This window comes from Aspergillus ruber (assembly GCF_000600275.1).
Source record: "Aspergillus ruber CBS 135680 unplaced genomic scaffold scaffold00060, whole genome shotgun sequence".
Classification (NCBI taxonomy): Eukaryota; Fungi; Ascomycota; class Eurotiomycetes; order Eurotiales; family Aspergillaceae; genus Aspergillus; species Aspergillus ruber.
The window spans coordinates 1-16,997 of NW_024467356.1; the positions used below are offsets into that span (position 1 = coordinate 1).

At 46.4% G+C, this 16,997-nt stretch overlaps 6 protein-coding genes across 6 annotated transcripts; 3 read left to right on the forward strand and 3 right to left on the reverse strand.

Annotated features, from left to right (window-relative positions):
- Positions 1–1,881: 1,881 nt before the first annotated feature.
- EURHEDRAFT_467899 (uncharacterized protein) lies at positions 1,882–3,363 on the forward strand (the record flags this gene model as incomplete). The annotated part of the gene is made up of 5 exons (XM_040785220.1): positions 1,882–1,957; positions 2,028–2,499; positions 2,561–2,918; positions 2,997–3,191; positions 3,262–3,363. The coding sequence occupies 5 exons, from the start codon at positions 1,882–1,884 to the stop codon at positions 3,361–3,363; spliced, it is 1,203 nt and encodes a 400-aa protein (XP_040633815.1).
- A 2,083-nt stretch (positions 3,364–5,446) lies between these two features.
- EURHEDRAFT_382245 (carotenoid oxygenase family protein) lies at positions 5,447–7,374 on the reverse strand (the record flags this gene model as incomplete). The annotated part of the gene is made up of 3 exons (XM_040779512.1): positions 5,447–6,586; positions 6,641–7,271; positions 7,340–7,374. 3 exons carry the CDS (start codon positions 7,372–7,374, stop codon positions 5,447–5,449), a joined length of 1,806 nt encoding a protein of 601 aa, XP_040633816.1.
- A 347-nt stretch (positions 7,375–7,721) lies between these two features.
- EURHEDRAFT_552021 (phytoene synthase) lies at positions 7,722–9,827 on the forward strand (the record flags this gene model as incomplete). Its single annotated transcript, XM_040787546.1, has 6 exons — positions 7,722–7,744; positions 7,801–7,900; positions 7,948–8,294; positions 8,356–8,529; positions 8,588–8,881; positions 8,934–9,827. The coding sequence occupies 6 exons, from the start codon at positions 7,722–7,724 to the stop codon at positions 9,712–9,714; spliced, it is 1,719 nt and encodes a 572-aa protein (XP_040633817.1). The 3' UTR covers positions 9,715–9,827.
- A 193-nt stretch (positions 9,828–10,020) lies between these two features.
- EURHEDRAFT_407153 (phytoene desaturase family protein) lies at positions 10,021–11,797 on the reverse strand (the record flags this gene model as incomplete). The annotated part of the gene is made up of 4 exons (XM_040780504.1): positions 10,021–10,968; positions 11,017–11,550; positions 11,606–11,727; positions 11,773–11,797. The coding sequence occupies 4 exons, from the start codon at positions 11,795–11,797 to the stop codon at positions 10,021–10,023; spliced, it is 1,629 nt and encodes a 542-aa protein (XP_040633818.1).
- A 131-nt stretch (positions 11,798–11,928) lies between these two features.
- EURHEDRAFT_552029 (family A G protein-coupled receptor-like protein) lies at positions 11,929–12,822 on the reverse strand (the record flags this gene model as incomplete). The annotated part of the gene is made up of 3 exons (XM_040787547.1): positions 11,929–12,199; positions 12,271–12,423; positions 12,494–12,822. The coding sequence occupies 3 exons, from the start codon at positions 12,820–12,822 to the stop codon at positions 11,929–11,931; spliced, it is 753 nt and encodes a 250-aa protein (XP_040633819.1).
- A 412-nt stretch (positions 12,823–13,234) lies between these two features.
- EURHEDRAFT_534537 (NAD(P)-binding protein) lies at positions 13,235–14,532 on the forward strand. Its single transcript, XM_040787296.1, has 3 exons — positions 13,235–13,727; positions 13,778–14,229; positions 14,282–14,532. The coding sequence occupies exons 1-3, from the start codon at positions 13,254–13,256 to the stop codon at positions 14,403–14,405; spliced, it is 1,050 nt and encodes a 349-aa protein (XP_040633820.1). The 5' UTR covers positions 13,235–13,253; the 3' UTR covers positions 14,406–14,532.
- Positions 14,533–16,997: the final 2,465 nt, after the last annotated feature.

Genomic DNA, 16,997 nt, shown 5'->3' on the forward strand with positions numbered 1-16,997 from the left:
TTGGCTCTGGGGGGTTTCGTGGGAGGGGGATGCTGGGGGCGTGTCCTGAACAGACTGGCCAGGTAGTTGCCAGTTCCCGAGGGTAGGAGCAGGTTGTGTGGTTCTCTTTGGTGTTTCTGGTCTCGGTCGTTTGGGCGGTCGCTTCGGGGTGGTGGGCTCCCGGAGGGAAGCAGTCGGGGATTCGCAGGCGCCCGGGGCTTCCCCCATACTGAAGTCGGGCATAGGATTGGCGATCGCAATGCTTCTGTAATCGGTGGCTAGCGTGGAATTCCAATATGCTGCTGATGATCGACGTGTAATGTATGCGCAGTGCGGACTTATGCATTATTTATCCATGTACATAGATAGCGGGTCACATGACCAACGCCAGTCATGTGACCGCCGCGAGAATACTGAAGTGGGGATTCGGGGAATCGGAGGTGTCAATGATCCGCAATTAGACGAGGTCTTAGATGGAGGAATCTATTAAAACGAAAGAGGACAATATATTCTCGCCGTATACGATAGTCAGGGTGCTTGAGTGCTTGTCTATTTAAACGTGCGTCCATGTTGGTCCATATCATCGGACCGGCGGGGCTTGCCTAATCGGTCCGACGTTATTCCTTATCAATTACTTCGCGGCGCTGGTGGTCGGACTTCAGGACACCAGCGATTAGTCTCTCCAATACTACGCATACAGTCCGCAGTGCGCTCATCACGCGGTCTCAATACCCTATCTCTAACAAAGATGATGCTCGAGCGAAACAACAGCCCATTTATGCCAAATAATCATTTAGTACTGTTTGGTTTCGCAAGGCCATGCTCACCCACTCATCACCCCAACGCTCACCCTCGACTGTAAAGGCATCACCCCAATCACCTACACTCAACTAGTGCTCACCTGGAAATCACCCTTGGAGCAATAACGAGCAAAGGGCAAAAGTGACGGTTTGCCGCACTTAACATGTGGCTTAAGTACGGCTGAGCGGACGGGAAGCCCTGTTTTCCACACCCTATGGTCGTATGTACTAGCAAGCTCTTTGCAAAGGAATATAACTGTATTTAAGTAAAATAATAGGGGGCTGCTTTTTTGGTCGCAACTAGGGGTGAGCCTCGGTGAATGCGCTAGAGAGGAATCACCCACACCACGGTGATACTACCTGGTTCCAGGACGACATTCACGATCTTTTGTATAGTTCTTATATTCATTAGTCATATACCCTGTCACACTTCAACAACAATTCAAGCGATTGAAAAAATGTATTCAGTGTGATGGCTTGACGTCGTATATGCGGCTCGACGCTGTATATAAGGCTAATAATGACAAACAACACCTACATTAGTAGAACCATGTCGTATAGTGGCTATAAAACTCCTTCATCCTCTGGATAGGTCTCCCTTTCTTTCTCTAGATTCGATATTCCCGTCGATGGCTACATTAGTTTAGATAGGAATTCAGCTCGTTAGTATCTGCTATTCCGAGCCCGTGGCAGTCAGATTATCTATTAATAGCGGATTTTAGCGCAACACCCCATGCCACAACTGGCCAATCCGTGGCTTCATCGCCACAACCTTTGTCTGAGGAGAACCCCATCACAGCCCAAAATCCGACCTAACATCAGCGTGAAAAACGCTATCACGACAGGATGACAGTGGATCAGAAAACCAGAAGCCAGTGGATGTGGCTGCATCCTGGGCTGCCCCGCCTGGCTGGCCTTCTTTCACTTGTTCTTCGGGTGCTACTGGTGACGCTCTGCTGATACCCGTCTGACAGGACCCCTCTGACTCTTCCTCTCACTTTCCTTCCTTTTTCGACTGTGACTTTGTTTGTAGAGAACTCAACTGAGAAAAAGAAAGCAAGAAGGAAAGCGCAAAATGGTTGTCGTTCTGGAGAGGATGAACATGGCAATCGCTGCCAGCATCGGTCTGGTGGCCGAGGCTATCCACCGCCACAAGACACCAGAGACTCCCACTGAGAGTACGTTAGTTAGCTATCTTCGTCGCAATCGGTATGGCACTGATAGAAAATGAATCTTCATCGAGAAAAGATGACGTTGCGCGTATTCCCCCGGAAGACGAACAGTGGGCGCTGGATGAGATCCAGGACGAGCTATGTCAGGGTCCCCCTTCGGACAGCGAGGACCAACCAAAGAAGATCCGTAATCCAGCCCATCTGGCAGATGATTTCCTCCAGCGATACCCGCCTCCTTCCCCGGGCAGCGCGTCCACAAGTCGACTCTCGTTGCCCGTCATCATCCCCCAGCGTCGGCCCGGAGTGCGCGTCCGGGGCTTCGTGAGAGCCTATGCGCCGGACCTCCAGGTTTGTGACATCAATCAGGATACCTTCATGGATTTCCTGGTGACATTTACGCGCGCCAGCCGGGCACCGCAGTGGATGATGGCCACCAATTTGACGGCCGCCGCAGCCTTTGCCTTGCCGGGACACGCCATCGGGTGCGGGGTGGGATTCGCCATCCAGGTTGTCAACGCCATTGCCATGGAGATGAGGGGCCGTGTGCAGTGCGTGATTAAGATGAGTATCTGGAGCAGAGAGAAGAATGTCAAGCTGACTATGCAACAGGGCCAACACCTTCCTGCAAAAGCTAAACCAGGGCTTCTTCCAGCCGCGCGGACTTTATTGCCTGGTGCTCTCCTTTGACAATACCTACGAGGAAGCTATGACCGACGAGTCGTTGGCCACGGCAATTTCCACGACCTCGGATGTGAAGACAGGCGTGCGCAAGTACACAGATAAGCTGCGCACCCACAGCGGCACTACTGGGCCTTCTGAGTTCCCAGAATCCGCTCCGCTGGTCTTCCCCGTCCTGGATTGGCTGGAGACCAACGCCAACACCGAGCAGGCGGAGAAACTGGGAAGGTATAAGAAGTTCCGCAAGTTTGTGGCGGATTACTACGACCGACGGGCGCAGGCAGAATATGTGAGCCTCGTCCCCTCCCCGGAGATGTGTAGAGGGAGAGAAGAATGGACTACTGACGATCTATCAAACTGGGTCCAGGCGGCGAGGAACCCGACGAGCCCCTTGGCAGCGCCCCCAAATCGCGCGTTTACGTCCAAGTTCGCCGACCCCAACGACAACACCAACAAATCCCCAATATCGCTGGCTACAGGGGGGTTGGTTCCCTACAACACCACTTGGCGGGGGGAGGCCCGGAACGGCGAGGGACGTGGAGCGCGGCGCAATATTGCTGATGTGGGTTCTTTACTTTCTCTTCCCCATTGCCATGATTAAATGGTACTAAATGAGGTGTTCTGTGATATAGAAAGTGTTGTATATGATCATCGTCAACATGCCCTCAGATGATGACATGAGCCGTGCAGAGAGTATCATGGCTACAGAGGTGGCCACTGAATCATCTGTCTAGCCCGGCGATGCTATGGTTGTAAAGGGATGAGTGACCCGCTGTGGGGGGAGTATTATCAGACTACTCTAGTCCCTAAGCTGTCGTCGACCCCGGGCATCACCGGTTTTCTCCTGCCCTGACTGGCTCGTCCCCGCGTGCCTGCAGAGAAAAAAAAAAAAAAAACCTGTAACGTAGGTGCATAGTGAACGACGCAGCATAGCAAATAACACACCTAACCACCACCATGATATTGTTCACAACCGCAATTTGCCACAACACAGATAATCAATTAAGTCTAGTCAGAATTATATCCATCAAATACTTCTTCATCTTCTTGACAGGTGCGTGCATTATGTAGAAGACCCAATTAAAACGAACGATTGATATACTCTATCTAATGTAGCCTAGAGTACACGGGTGCTTGAGTGCTTGATGAGTGCTTGATTATCTATATGTGGCGAACGCTGGCCATATATCGGAGGTTCGCTAGTCGGACTAACGTTACCCCTTTGATCCGACCTATCAGATCTCATCAATATCTTGTGTGGGTCACGTGCCTAGTCACGTGTATACATCACGGCTGGCACCGTGACAGTGATTCTGGATTTAATATACTCAGATTGCGAAGTGGCCTCGACTGGGTTTTGTGGTGTCCTAAAAATCCAAGGGTCCATAATTGCAGGTGGTCCAGTAGGTGTTGGTGTGTGTAACTTGACATCTAGCTTAGAAATCACAGTGTCTGGGTTATATGGGACTAATCCTGACCCTTGAAAACCTGACTGTATATTTCTTTCACTAAACAAGGCAAAGAATGCGGCCTTAAATGCCTCAAAGAACTCAACCTTAGTGATATGGGTGATATGCCCCTGGATCAAGTTCTCAATCTCCTTGCTATATGCACTGTTAGGGGTTTAACTCAAGTTGTCTTAACCTAAAGCTACCCTTTACTATACAAGAAGGAATCGTTGAAGAAGGAACAAATAGGGCAGAGGTGGGAGCAGTCTTTTATGGTCGTACGGGAATGAGATTCCAAATAGTGTTCTCGGAGGTCAGGAGTTGACCGAAAAGGTCACCGATAGTCTTCATGTAAGGGGATCGTACGAAGGTCGTCAATAGTCGTTTCGGTCCCCTTGCTGGCTGCGTTCTGTGCTGGTCTTAGCCAAACTGCCATCCTTTGGGTTCGTACGAGAACCCCATAACAACATGGCTGAGTAGCAGCATTTGCGATGTATCATTCATTGCTGCAGTGTTGAGCCGTCATACATGAGTCGTCAAATATGAGTCGTCACATTTTTTCCTCCAAAATTCCCGGGAAGAGAATGACGTGCGTGATGTACTCCAGAATGAAGACTACCGAGTCCATCATCAAACCGTCAAACGGCTTCGTGCAAGACTTCGATCAACATGTACACACAATCCAATTTCGCGACAGCTAGAAGATGAAGCTATAAAGGGCCTCCTTTCAGAGATGGAGAATGGCACTATATAATGATAAGGATGAGAATTGCTTCATCTCACATGTGTGCCTGTGGATATAACTTTCCTCGGTTTGTTTGGCTGGCCAGGGGTTGCTCGCTGGTAATCCAATCAACTTGGACTCAGAGGAGGAGGGTCGTAAAAATTAATCAACTTAAATGATGACGACGATTATGAGGAGTCTGATTATTGCAACCCTATTGTCCTGTAAATAGTTGGTATTTGGGCGTTTGGTGTTTTCTGTTGCTAATCATATGGGCCTTGTGTACGACATCTAAGCAAGACTTGTACCTCTACGTGATGCTTAGGACTTGTAGCCAAATGGTAAAGCCAAGTAAGTTTTAGTCATTAGTCCAGAATTTATTCTGCCAGCAGAAAGAAAACAAATCTGGGATTTTGCAAATTGACCACAATAGTCTGCTGTAGATGTATTGTTTATTGCTGCACTGATTGTGTATAAGTGTAGAAAACAATGAAGTGGTTTGTTTGATTTGTATTGGATCTTTTTGCATTTGCTTGCTCGTATTTCCAGCGCAGACTTTTGAACATATGCATGCCTTCATTATTGAAGTACAGAGTGCATACACCATACATGCATACATCATAATTGGATCTACACCCAGTTTTGTCAATATACTACACTCCTCAAGCTCTCAACAGGTCTCTGCCTCATAATCTCGTCTTCTGAGAACCAGTTCCCATGAAGTCCATACGGGACCCGCTGAGGCAGTACAATTCTAGTCACCACATCCCTCATATTCTTCGCATCAATAACCCACAACTCACTCTTCGCATCATCAACAGCATCGCCATCCTGATCAAGTTGCGATTCATCAAACACAAGTGTTACCAACCATCCATCATCTTCTTTTACTGCATCGCTTCGTGGAATAAATGAACATTCTTGTGCATACCATCCACCTGGCATTTGAAAAACTGTCACTGGATCGTTAAGATCGTCACTCTCCATAACCTCCTGTATAGATCTCCCATCCACACATCCTGATACCGGCCCTGGTAACTCTCTACCAGCACGATCCAACAATTCAGCCACGTCGATTTTAGTTAAACAGTCGATTTTAGGTCCTGCGCCGAGAGCTTCGTTAAACGAACCATTCCTGGTAGAACAACCATACACGAAACGGGCATTGCTCATCTCGAGATGAGGCGCAATTTTCACGAATTCCAGTTCAATAGCCGAGAAAGCCCATTGTTTCGTTATTTGCTTGGTGGTGAGATTGAATTGGTAGTAATATAATCGACATTGTTCTACCATTTCGGTTGTGGGTGGTTGGATGTTGCCTGCGGAGAATAATACCGAGGCGGTTTTCATTCTGCAGCAAATCATGTTGACTTTGGATTCATTCTCACCCTTCTCAGGTGAAAATGGCTCATCCCATGTATTAACCGTGTGGAATATAGTATGGGCATCCGTTTCAAACCACTGCACTTTATCTGGTGCGTATCGAGGAAACACACCGAATCTTGTTGTTCCATTCGGATTGAAGGCCACAACGGGTTTATTTCGGGTTAGATTAAAGGGATCCAATGATAAGGGCATGTCGATGATGACTGTGTGATTGTGTGAGACGCCAAAATCGTGCATCATTTTTGGTGAGAAGATGCCTGGGACGGGCATGTTGAGTAGATATCTAGCTTCTCCCCTTTGCTGTTTTTTCTCACTGGATATGACAGAATATCGCACATATGGCTTGATAAAAGTGGAGTGGAATACAACCAATTCGCCAGACTGGGGATCGACATGTGGCTGTTGTATTGTTAACGTGGCATGGTACTAAGGTGATAAGTAAGATATACATACATGTCCCGTCGTCCATTCTCGGAGAGAACCCAGTAAGCCCGATTTCCCAAAACCAGGATTATCGTTAGCACTCTTGATACTCTCCCCCTCTGCTTTCCACCCATCAAACCATCCCACCGTGTAAAGCTGGGGCAGCAACACCCTTATAGGTGGCCCACTCTCACACGTCGCCAACATCCTCCCATCATGGTGAATGATACTCGTGTTCGCGACGCCGATTCTCCTAATCGGCCTCGAAAACCACGACCAGATCACAATACCAACCGTCCGCAGCACCGCACATACAATCCTGACCAGACTCGACGCCGGATCGATCAACGTAGCAATACTGGGTAATACTGGCGCCTGGAGGAGAGGATTCTCAACCGCGGTGCGAAATATATCTGTAACAATGAAACGATTCACATATTCGGGTCTCACGCCATTTGTCGTGCGGCGAAAGAATACACCGCTCAGCATGCCATCACCGTCAAACCAGTGTTCTGCCCGGTTAGACTGCTGCGGGATATATGAGTTTGCGCCATTGCGGATATATTGCCCGCCGATTAGTTCTGGGGGGATGGTGCCGTGGTATTTGCATGGTGTTAGGGTGTGTTGGTGGTGGACTGGGGCGAAGTTGCCCGTTTGTAGACTGCATTGTGTGGAGTAATTGATCAGATCTGTATTAGTACGCGGTGTATATTGCTATGTGGGTCTTACGGAGATTTGAATTGAGGTTTCGTTTCCTGAGACATGTTGATAAAAACTGAATATATATCTGTCTTTGGTTTGTCGACAGTATTTCCGTCTCGCTTTTGGCAATGCGTGGTTCTATCTTTACTATCTATTTATGTAGTGTGGACTTTATCCACATTTTGTTCGCTCAGCCACAGTAATACAGTTCAAGAGTGATTTTCAAACTATTTGTCAGTGGATAGCTAGCTATATGCATGATCGTCACCATGCATGATGAAAATGTGTAATATTACCACACACCTGCGGAAATAAAGCAGCAAAACAAAAATATTCCGGATATTAACTATATAGCATTCCGTTTTCTCAACACTGTCAATTCAAAAGACATCATTCAAAAGTATTGACAATGGGACTAGACTATCTTTTGGTGTAAGTTTTGTTGTCTGACTTGGAACATATGTGCGGACTAACAATGTATGCTGTAGACACCTCACATATAACATCCCACCAGCAGTGGTGATGACAATTGCATACTGGCCATTCTTCACAAAACTAGATCTATACAGGATATCGACTCTCATTACAGTATGTCCTTTACTCCGACGTTCAAATCATTAACTAACCTCATCAAGATTGCTGTACTATCCACCATCCCATGGGACTCGTGTCTCATCGAGAACCAAATCTGGACATACCAACCAGACGCAGTTCTAGGGCCGGCAATATGGTCAATACCTATTGAGGAAGTCTTCTTCTTCATCATTCAGACATACAATACGAGTTTGTTGTATATTATTTTAACTAAGCGGCTTGTTAAACCGATGTATCTGAGCCCATCGGATGTGTGGAAGAGGAATATTGGGATCGTATTTATCGTCATATGTCTGGGTTTGGGTTTTGCTGGCATACATTATGGGGGGAAGTTTACCTATCTCGGACTGATTGTGGGTTGGGTTAGTCCTTTTATGTTGATTCAGTGGTATGGTATCCCGTATGTGCATGTTCTTGGAGACCTAGCTAGACTAATAGTGATGATGCAGGCTCGCTGCATGGAGTTTTATGCTTCGCCTCCCATGCAGAGATATACTCCTTGTGATATGTATACCGACTGCATATCTGTGGTGTGTAGATACTATCGCACTAGGGAACGGGACTTGGGTGATTGAGAAGAACACAAAACTCGACATTCAGTTATGGGGTTGGTTAGACATTGAGTGAGTACCTTATCTATCTACACCGTGCAAAGCAGTCATTTAGTCTAACGTGTCTCAGAGAAGCGCTTTTTTTCCTGGTAACGAATGCCATGATCGTCATGGGGCAGATGGCCACTGACAATGCCATTGCACTGGCTGTATATAATATGGCTACTACTGATGGAAAGGTATCTGAATGTCCTTCATTTGGGCAATTGGTGACAGTTTTCATTGAGGGACACGGCAAACCACTGGACCTAGCATTTATAAATGCCCTCGGTGATGCTGTCGAGAGGCTCAAACAGCAAAGTCAGAGTATGTATTTGGGTAGTGCTATGTTTGTGGGTCGGCTTCGGATTGACCTGATCTTTCTGTGAGTGACCTTTACTGCCTGGATCATGAGTTGATAAGGCTAATTTTGATAGTTATTCCTTCTGTCGAGTGATAGATGATCTGGTTGATGAAGCACCAGACAGAAATACAGCTCACACTGTGGTACAAGAATGCGCAGTTCTCTTGGAAAAAAGATTTGCAGGAGAGGACATCTCGAAATTTGCTCTTGCTCATCCACTGTTGCTATCTTCAATCGAACGACTGCCTATTGATAGGTTATCCATTGAGCCCTTACAAGGTCTACTGAAAGGATTCGAAACCGATCTTGACTTTGACGCCGAAAACAACACGTTCCCCATCTCAACGGAAAAAGACCTAGAACGATACGCATTCCACGTTGCCGGCACAATAGCAAAACTAGTCATTGAACTGACCACATCTAATATCGGATGTTATGACACACACCGACAAATTCTCACAGCAGGCTCGCGCATGGGGCAAGCGCTTCAGTACGTCAATATCGCCCGGGACATCTCGCGCGACGCAGAAATCCACCGAGTCTATTTCCCAACCAGCTGGCTGGAAGAGAAAAACCTTACACCGGCACATGTTGTGAGTTGCCCAGATAACCCGCAGTTGAACGAATTGCGGACAAGACTCCTCAACAAGGCGGATGAATGTTATCGATCGACGGAGCAGGCAATCAGGGAGTTACCATTGGATGTTCAGGGACCCATTCGCGTGACAGTGGAGAGCTATATGGAGATTGGAAAGATGTTGCGAAAGGAAGATTTGCCACGGATGAAGGGGAAGATGAAGATTCCTCTTTTGAGAAGGTTGAGGGTGGCTTACAAGGCGTTATCGATGTATTGAATAGTGGGCAGAGTGGATCGGATCGGCAGCTACAAGCAGGATGGTATACGATAATGCCAGAGATAAACTCTAGAACTTGCAGAAAAAATGGAAATAGGGAATATAAGTGGGTCTAATGCCAATTTCGATCCACGATTATTTTCAGCTCGAGGTAGCGGTGACCGGCTATGGGTTTCACCATGTACAAGTTGCATTATTGGTGGAGCAAATCTATCTCAATAGACAAAAAAAAAAAAAAAAAAAAAAAAAAAAAAAAAGACATAATATTACCTTTCAGATTTTTTATGCTAAGATGTATGTATGAATCTAGCTGGAAATCACTGTGTGTAGAGCGTGGTGACAAAAGGTCACAAAGGGCATGAGAGACACCATCACAATCAGCATAGACACAATCACCAAGCATATCCCAGCCAAAGAGCTTTTCTTGTCTGCATTCCAATCCTCCACAACCTGGTCAACCACCAACTTACTCCCTGCCAGACACACCGGGACGCCAGTCCCTGGATGCGTGCTCGCCCCGACGAAATACAAGCGCGCAATATCCGGGTGTTTGTTCTTCGGACGAAAGCTCAAAACATTGAAGAATGAATGCGATAATCCGAGAATTGCCCCTCGATCTAGATTGAACTTTTCCTTCCAGCTCACTGGTGTCTCGATGGATTCATGTACTAGGATATCGCGTAGCCCCCGAACACCCGTTCGGGCTTCGATTGTGTTGATGGCTGTTTCTCTTGCTTTGGAAACGATGGTTATCCAATCTGCCTCGGTTATAGATTCTGTATTCTCGAGGAGGTGGCCGGTCGGTACTAGGACGACGACCGCATCTTTTTCGTCTGGAGCGGCAGTGCGGTCAATTCGACTAGGAACATTCACGTAGAACGACGGTTCGTCTGGCAACTTGTGGTATTTGAAGATGGCATCGAAGCTTTCCTCGTATTTCTCTGCGAGGAAGATATTGTGTGCTTTTAATTCGGGAACTACCCTATCGAAGGACCAGAAAAATGAGATGCTGCTGCAGGATGCAGGGCGGTTTGAAAGGCGACATGCTTCTTTGGATGCGGGGAGAAGATTTTGATATGCGTAAACAAGATCTGCATTTATCACGACAATATCTGCGTCAAGCCTTTCGCCAGATGATAACACTACGCCAGTTGCGCTTTTGCTGTCGCCTGAGAGAAGAATTGAGGAGACAGGCGAATTGAGACGATATTCAACTCCAAAGCTTTTTCCAATCGTTGCTATGCTTTCCAGGACCTATCCTTGTCAGCTGTATTCATTCATAGACCTCCCTGTATGAGATACCTTTTGGAACCCCCCAGCCGGATACCAGATCCCATCTGCCAATTCCGTATATTGAAGCAGAGAATATGTCCCTGGAGCTTCATACGGATTCATCCCCAGATACATGCTGGCAAAAGTGAAGATCCTCCTCATCTTCTCAGACCGAAAGTACCGACTCAATCGACCATGGATGCTTTCAAATGGATGCATCTTGAACACAGACAGTAGAAATCCCGGCCTCAACATACTCAGCAAACTGGGAAATCTACGTCGAAGAACATGAATGAGGGATAAATCATGATGACGACCAGATTCCTGCATGAATTGTAAAAAGTTTTGAAAGCCTTCTTTGCCTTCATACTTTTCAATTTGGGGCTTGAGGCTTGCAATGTCGGTGGAAAGATCGAAGCTATCATTGTCTGTAAACCACAGTCTGTAGTTGGGTTCACATTTCAAGAGTTTAATTCCTTCCTCTTCCAGTGACGTTCCTAGTTGGTTGAACGTGTCATGGAAGACTTCTGGCATCAGCAATAGTGAGGGCCCTTGATCAAATCTCTGTTAAGTTGTTAGTTTATGAATAGCAGGTAGGAGGGAAAGACAAAAAGCTAACGTAGCCATTATGAGTGATGAGAGAGCATCGTCCACCAATGAACCCATTCTTCTCAATAACCGTCACTTGAAAGCCTTGTTTTGCTAATCGAGCAGCTGTCGCTACACCTCCAGCTCCGGCACCTATGATGGCTTAGTTACAATCACTTCAAATAGATGGATGCTTACCAACTACAACAGCCTTTGGTGTCATTCCTGCAATATCTAGTATATTAAAATATACTCAAACATGTCTCAGAGACCTAACTACGACTTTAATATCCACACATGACACAACATCAACGCCCGATACATCTTCCATCTGCACACCGCAAGTAATCACCTCTACACCTGCGCAGCCCACAGCACGAGGCCGAAATACGCCAATCCAATCACATCGGCAATCCCGTACAAAACGCCCTCCACACTAGGCGAGAGTATATTGGCCCCTTCACTAATACACCAGACCACTCCATACATCAGCCACGTCGCCATACAAAACAAGGCACACACCATGTAGCGACTGCGTCTGGTAACATGTTTGGCTGAAACATTTTTGTATCCAGTTACGATTGCTAGATACGTAATGCCAGCCCAGGGGAGAGCTCCATAGCCGCTGAATTGATTCAGAGTGTCAGTTGAGTGATCTACAGGGTAGTAATAGATAGTAGCGATTGTACTACTCACAAATAAGCCCACTTATATGAGGACGGAATCAAAGCACTGATCAACGTCGCCACAATAGCTGAAAAAGATATCACAGCCTCCAAGAAAATAAGTCGGAACGAGGCCCCGGTGAGGAGACAGAGTTCAATCATCGCCAGTGGGGCTGATACAGTCCTAAATCGATCCACTTAGTACGCTATCAAGGATTCCACATGTTCGATTTAGTTTGAAGAGGGGTTCTAACCACAGAATGTAGCGAACCCAATAGACCTGTCGTGTCGGCGTGCTAACCCTTGTTTCTGCTCCTTGGGGAAACTCCACCTGGACCGCTACCCAGCCTAAATCAGCCCCCATGGTGAAATAGGCAAGACAGCCTGCATATGAGGACAATGCGGAAAGGTAGTATAATGTGCGCATTGACCTTCTTTGGGTGAGTATCCCTGCAATAAGAAAGGCCAGTGTAGCGACGGTAAAGATGGCAGTTACTGCCCAATACCTGGTTTGATTCAGCAGGGGGTATACAGCCTTGGAGGATAGGTAACACTTACCAATTAAGTCCCCAGTTTGATACATGGATATCCGCTGGGACTGTGTGTGCCACAATCTCTCTTGGGCGTAGCATTTTTGGTATAAGGAAATGGTATACAGGTGAAAACAATATCAAAATCGAGCAAGTCTAGATAAGTATTCTATCTATCTACTCTATATGCAGGACACTGGTATTAGTACCTCAACAAACCATAAATGAAAAGCCTGTATCCATATCTAGATAGTTCTGCAGATCGCAGGTTTAAACGTCGCTTAAGAACTGCTTTTAAGCCGATCGATATAATTTGTCAGTATAGTCTGTCAATATGATCTGTTAGACCTAAAGGCTGATCGGACAAGCGGTATGCCTCGTGATGTGCGTGGAAGTAGCGATTAATGGAGCCCCTCCACGACATGCTCATCTTGCTCGGCGTTCAACAAACCCCATCTATGAGCCGTCCGGAAATATAACCAAAATGAGTGTTTCTTCATTTCACATGATAAAATTCGCCTTGTCGAATCCAGCAGCCTTCAGTCTCGATCCAGACGGTCCGATTCCATTTGTATATCGACTCATCACCGCAAAGCGACTATCTGCAACAGACCTTGACCTAACGCCTTTTCGAGGTAAAAGAATTCTAATTGTAGGATCTAGCAGCGGCTGTGGACTGGAATGTGCGCGGATTCTAGCCCAAGCTGGATGCCATCTTATCATCACAGCCAGAAACGAAAGCAGGGGCGAAGAGATGGTAGAGGAGCTTAGGAATGGAGCTCATCATGATACCACGGTGAAGGCGATGACACTTGATGCAGCATACTTTGAGTCTTTGCATCGCTTTGGTGCGGATGTTCAACGTCTCTCGCATTTAGATATGGTGGTTCTCAATGCGGGGGTGTATCGAACTGATTATACCATTTGTCCGGAGACTGGTTGGGAAGAGACTTTACAGGTGCGTTTATATCAACCATGAAAATATACATGTACCAATTGACAAAAAAGATCAACTTTATAAGTACTTATATCCTATCTCTCTTACTCCTTCCCCTTCTATTGAAGAGTCCCGTACAAGGCCGTCTACTCCTCGTATCATCCGAGGCACACGCATGGGCAGATATAGAAAACCACAATCTCCACGACCTATTACACTCTCTCAACAACCCAGACAAATATAACTGCTATGACAGGTATCACGCCTCAAAGTTTCTCGTTGTCTTGTGGGCCCAAGAACTATCCCATCGTCTCGATCCGCAAAAGGTGTTGGTCGCTTCTGTTTCACCGGGATACTGCCTTACAGGCCTCTTTCGGGACTTTAATACAAAAACTTTTTCGTACTGGCTGGAGCGAATATTCTGTCGAAGTGCTGAAAATGGTGCATGCGAATATGTTGCTGCTCTGGCTAATTTGGACACTACGAGTGTGGGGAGGCTTTTTGCAAACACTACTTTTTATCCGTATGTTTGTTGCGATATGTTTTGAATGTGGATGAGACTAACATGTGTATAGACCGTCTCGAGCAGCGAGTTCAGAAATAGCGGGGAAGATTCGTACCAGTATGTATCAAAATATGGCTGTCATCATGCCGGGGCCGATATCAGTGTTGCTTCAACTGGACCAACTAGATGTATAGACATCTCGCGTAACCGAATTTGGAGTGGACCTGGTTTATCCCAACCCCTTCTTTAGTAAAATTGAGGCAGCATACCCAGGCTCCTCATGGATGATGTCTATATAAAGCCATAATCTACGCCCAGGACCTATAGAGAATCTACTCCTTCCACTTCCATCGTCATCCCCGGGTTCCAAATGCCGCACATCGAGTACACAACCCAACTAGTCAATCTTATGCTGTTATCATTCAATCAAGTTCATTGTCCATATCGAGCCCTAAAGCTATAACAGACCATATTCAATGAACTCGAGACTTTTAACTAAATCCCAGACTCTTGTCCTCATGAGTTCCCGAGGTAGCACCTCCTCCTATAATCTTTCTGATCCTTTTTCTCACCCCAAGCTGCCTATATGCTCAGGGCTATTAGCAGAGTGCTCTCCTTGTGTTGTGGGGTAAGACGAATGTGGCCTAGGCTGACTCTCAGCTTAGGCTACCCTCCTTACTACCCTTCTCTTGCTCTAGCTGTCTCCAATGCTTCCAGTCCCCATTCATCATCTCTTTCCGCCGTTCACTGTAGGTATGCTCGCGGCAGAGCTACACTAATACTGGCTAGGAATTGTAGCAGTGCCCTGGTAAATTTTGTGATGGCTTAACGCCTCAACGCCGCCTGAGTTGCTGATATCGACAAAGGCCACCATACAAGCAAATAAAGAAAGCACTTGGCGCGGTCACAGAGATCATGGGGGAAAACCTCTTTTTTCCGTAGAAAGATTCATTTTCTTCTTCTCTCTCCAGAGTCGATATTCTCGTGGATGAACTACAAATAAATTAGATAGGAATCTAGCTCGTCAATATCTACTAATGTTGGGTGAAAAAAGTGAGCTATGCTCCTTGATTCATGACACGACTGCAATTGATGAAGGCATCTTGAGAGGTACATCCAAGCTCCAGGAACATAGTAGCGCGAGGATGTTTTGGGCTGCAAAAAGGGAGACTGCAGGGTAGATGACGCCACATACTGCCTGATGGGTCTCTTTGACGTGTAACGGCATGAAACACTTAACTATATAAGTGAGTGCAATACTAAGCCTATCGGCTTAGTATCCCAGTCTTTTACTCCTGGCGCAGTGGTTATGTTTTTAGAATGCACCCTAGAATTATGGCCGTGACATGACGTTAATGAGCTATTTCTGTGTGGTGATGGTGAGAAAGAGTTTATTAGGCATCAGGATATGGATTACCTGACACTCTTTCTCTGGGAGACAGACAACATGTCTCCTCATATGCCGCCACAGAGGCTGCTGGCACAGTCGCCTACAGGGCACAAAGGGTCGGCGGACATGGTCCTGTATTGCTTTTTCAAAGCTGGTATCCCCTTTGCGACCACGAACAGAGAGATTAGACTCCACATCCTGTCTGTCACAGAGCACAGGCTTTCACCAACAACACGAGATGTTGGTATACTTTGGCCTGTTTGAATATAGGGCAGGAACCCCCTTCGCACACTGGATAGCGCAGGGCTGGCAGGCCCAGCTTCTTTCTTTCTTTCTCCATATTAGTATTTCGATGGAGAGTCTACCAATCAATTTAAATTGTTCGAAACCGTCACACCGTCTAGAGTACGGGAGTGATACACGTACAATGATTTGCGAGTACCAGGAAGCCTCCAAGCCTGAAATACGGCTCGTTGAAACCAAGCTGCAGTCTATACCGGTTTTTGATAGCTAATTTCTCAGAGTAAATCATCTTTTATTCGAGATATTTCGGTTGGCGCTCTATATGACGCTGTTCTAGAGACTGTTTACATGATCAAAGACCACGCATGGAATACTGCACCAGTCATTACCAAGCTCTAGTTACTCTCATATCGTACACTAAGCCTCGCTCTCGCTCTATACCCATTAAAAAGAATACAGCCTCATCCTTCGCTACACTCGTTCAAAAGAAATGCATATATATATATATGCTCGCTTCGCGAGCAAAAAGAAACATACAACAGCCGGGATTCGCTGGTGGTCACCCACCCAACTACTAACCGGCCGGCGTGTGGCTTAAGTACGGCTGAGCGGACGGGAAGCCCTGTTCTCCACACCCTATGGTCGTATGTAATTATTTTCTCGTTATTTTAATATATAACAATTGTTAAAATGAGCTTTAGTGCTATAGAGGTGAACCATCACCCAATATAAGACATCGCCAAAACCCAACCCAACCCCAAACTGGGTATGGGTTTGGGATCCCAGAAAAAACCTAAACCAGAATAACATATTTTTTGTCATTCATAAAGCTGATTATTCATCCCAATAGAATACAGTTGTTTAGCAAGGAGCCAGAGGCCGACGACCTTATGGCGAAACCTAATTGCGAGAAAAGCTGAACAGATTTGTCAACTACTTATGCTCGGGAGGATGTTAAAAGGCACTATTTAGAACGAATAGAGGAAGAACTCTGATTCTAGATATCTATCTATCGTACGGCCTCTCTATACATAATCTGGCGGCCGTTAACTAAGCGCAAAAGGGAATGTCGTTGCGAAAGAAATTCAAGGATATAAAAGGAGCACAAAGCGCATAACGCATGTATGCGGTGGTCCTTGTCAAAGGATGCTGG

Excerpts from the sequence above, each read along its gene's own strand:
- EURHEDRAFT_534537 (XM_040787296.1), top strand. The coding sequence starts at position 13,254 with ATGAGTGTTTCTTCATTTCACATGATAAAATTCGCCTTGTCGAATCCA. Across the intron at positions 13,728-13,777 it reads GTTGGGAAGAGACTTTACAG|ATCAACTTTATAAGTACTTA; the intron begins GTGCGTTTATAT and ends TTGACAAAAAAG. Across the intron at positions 14,230-14,281 it reads GCAAACACTACTTTTTATCC|ACCGTCTCGAGCAGCGAGTT; the intron begins GTATGTTTGTTG and ends ACATGTGTATAG.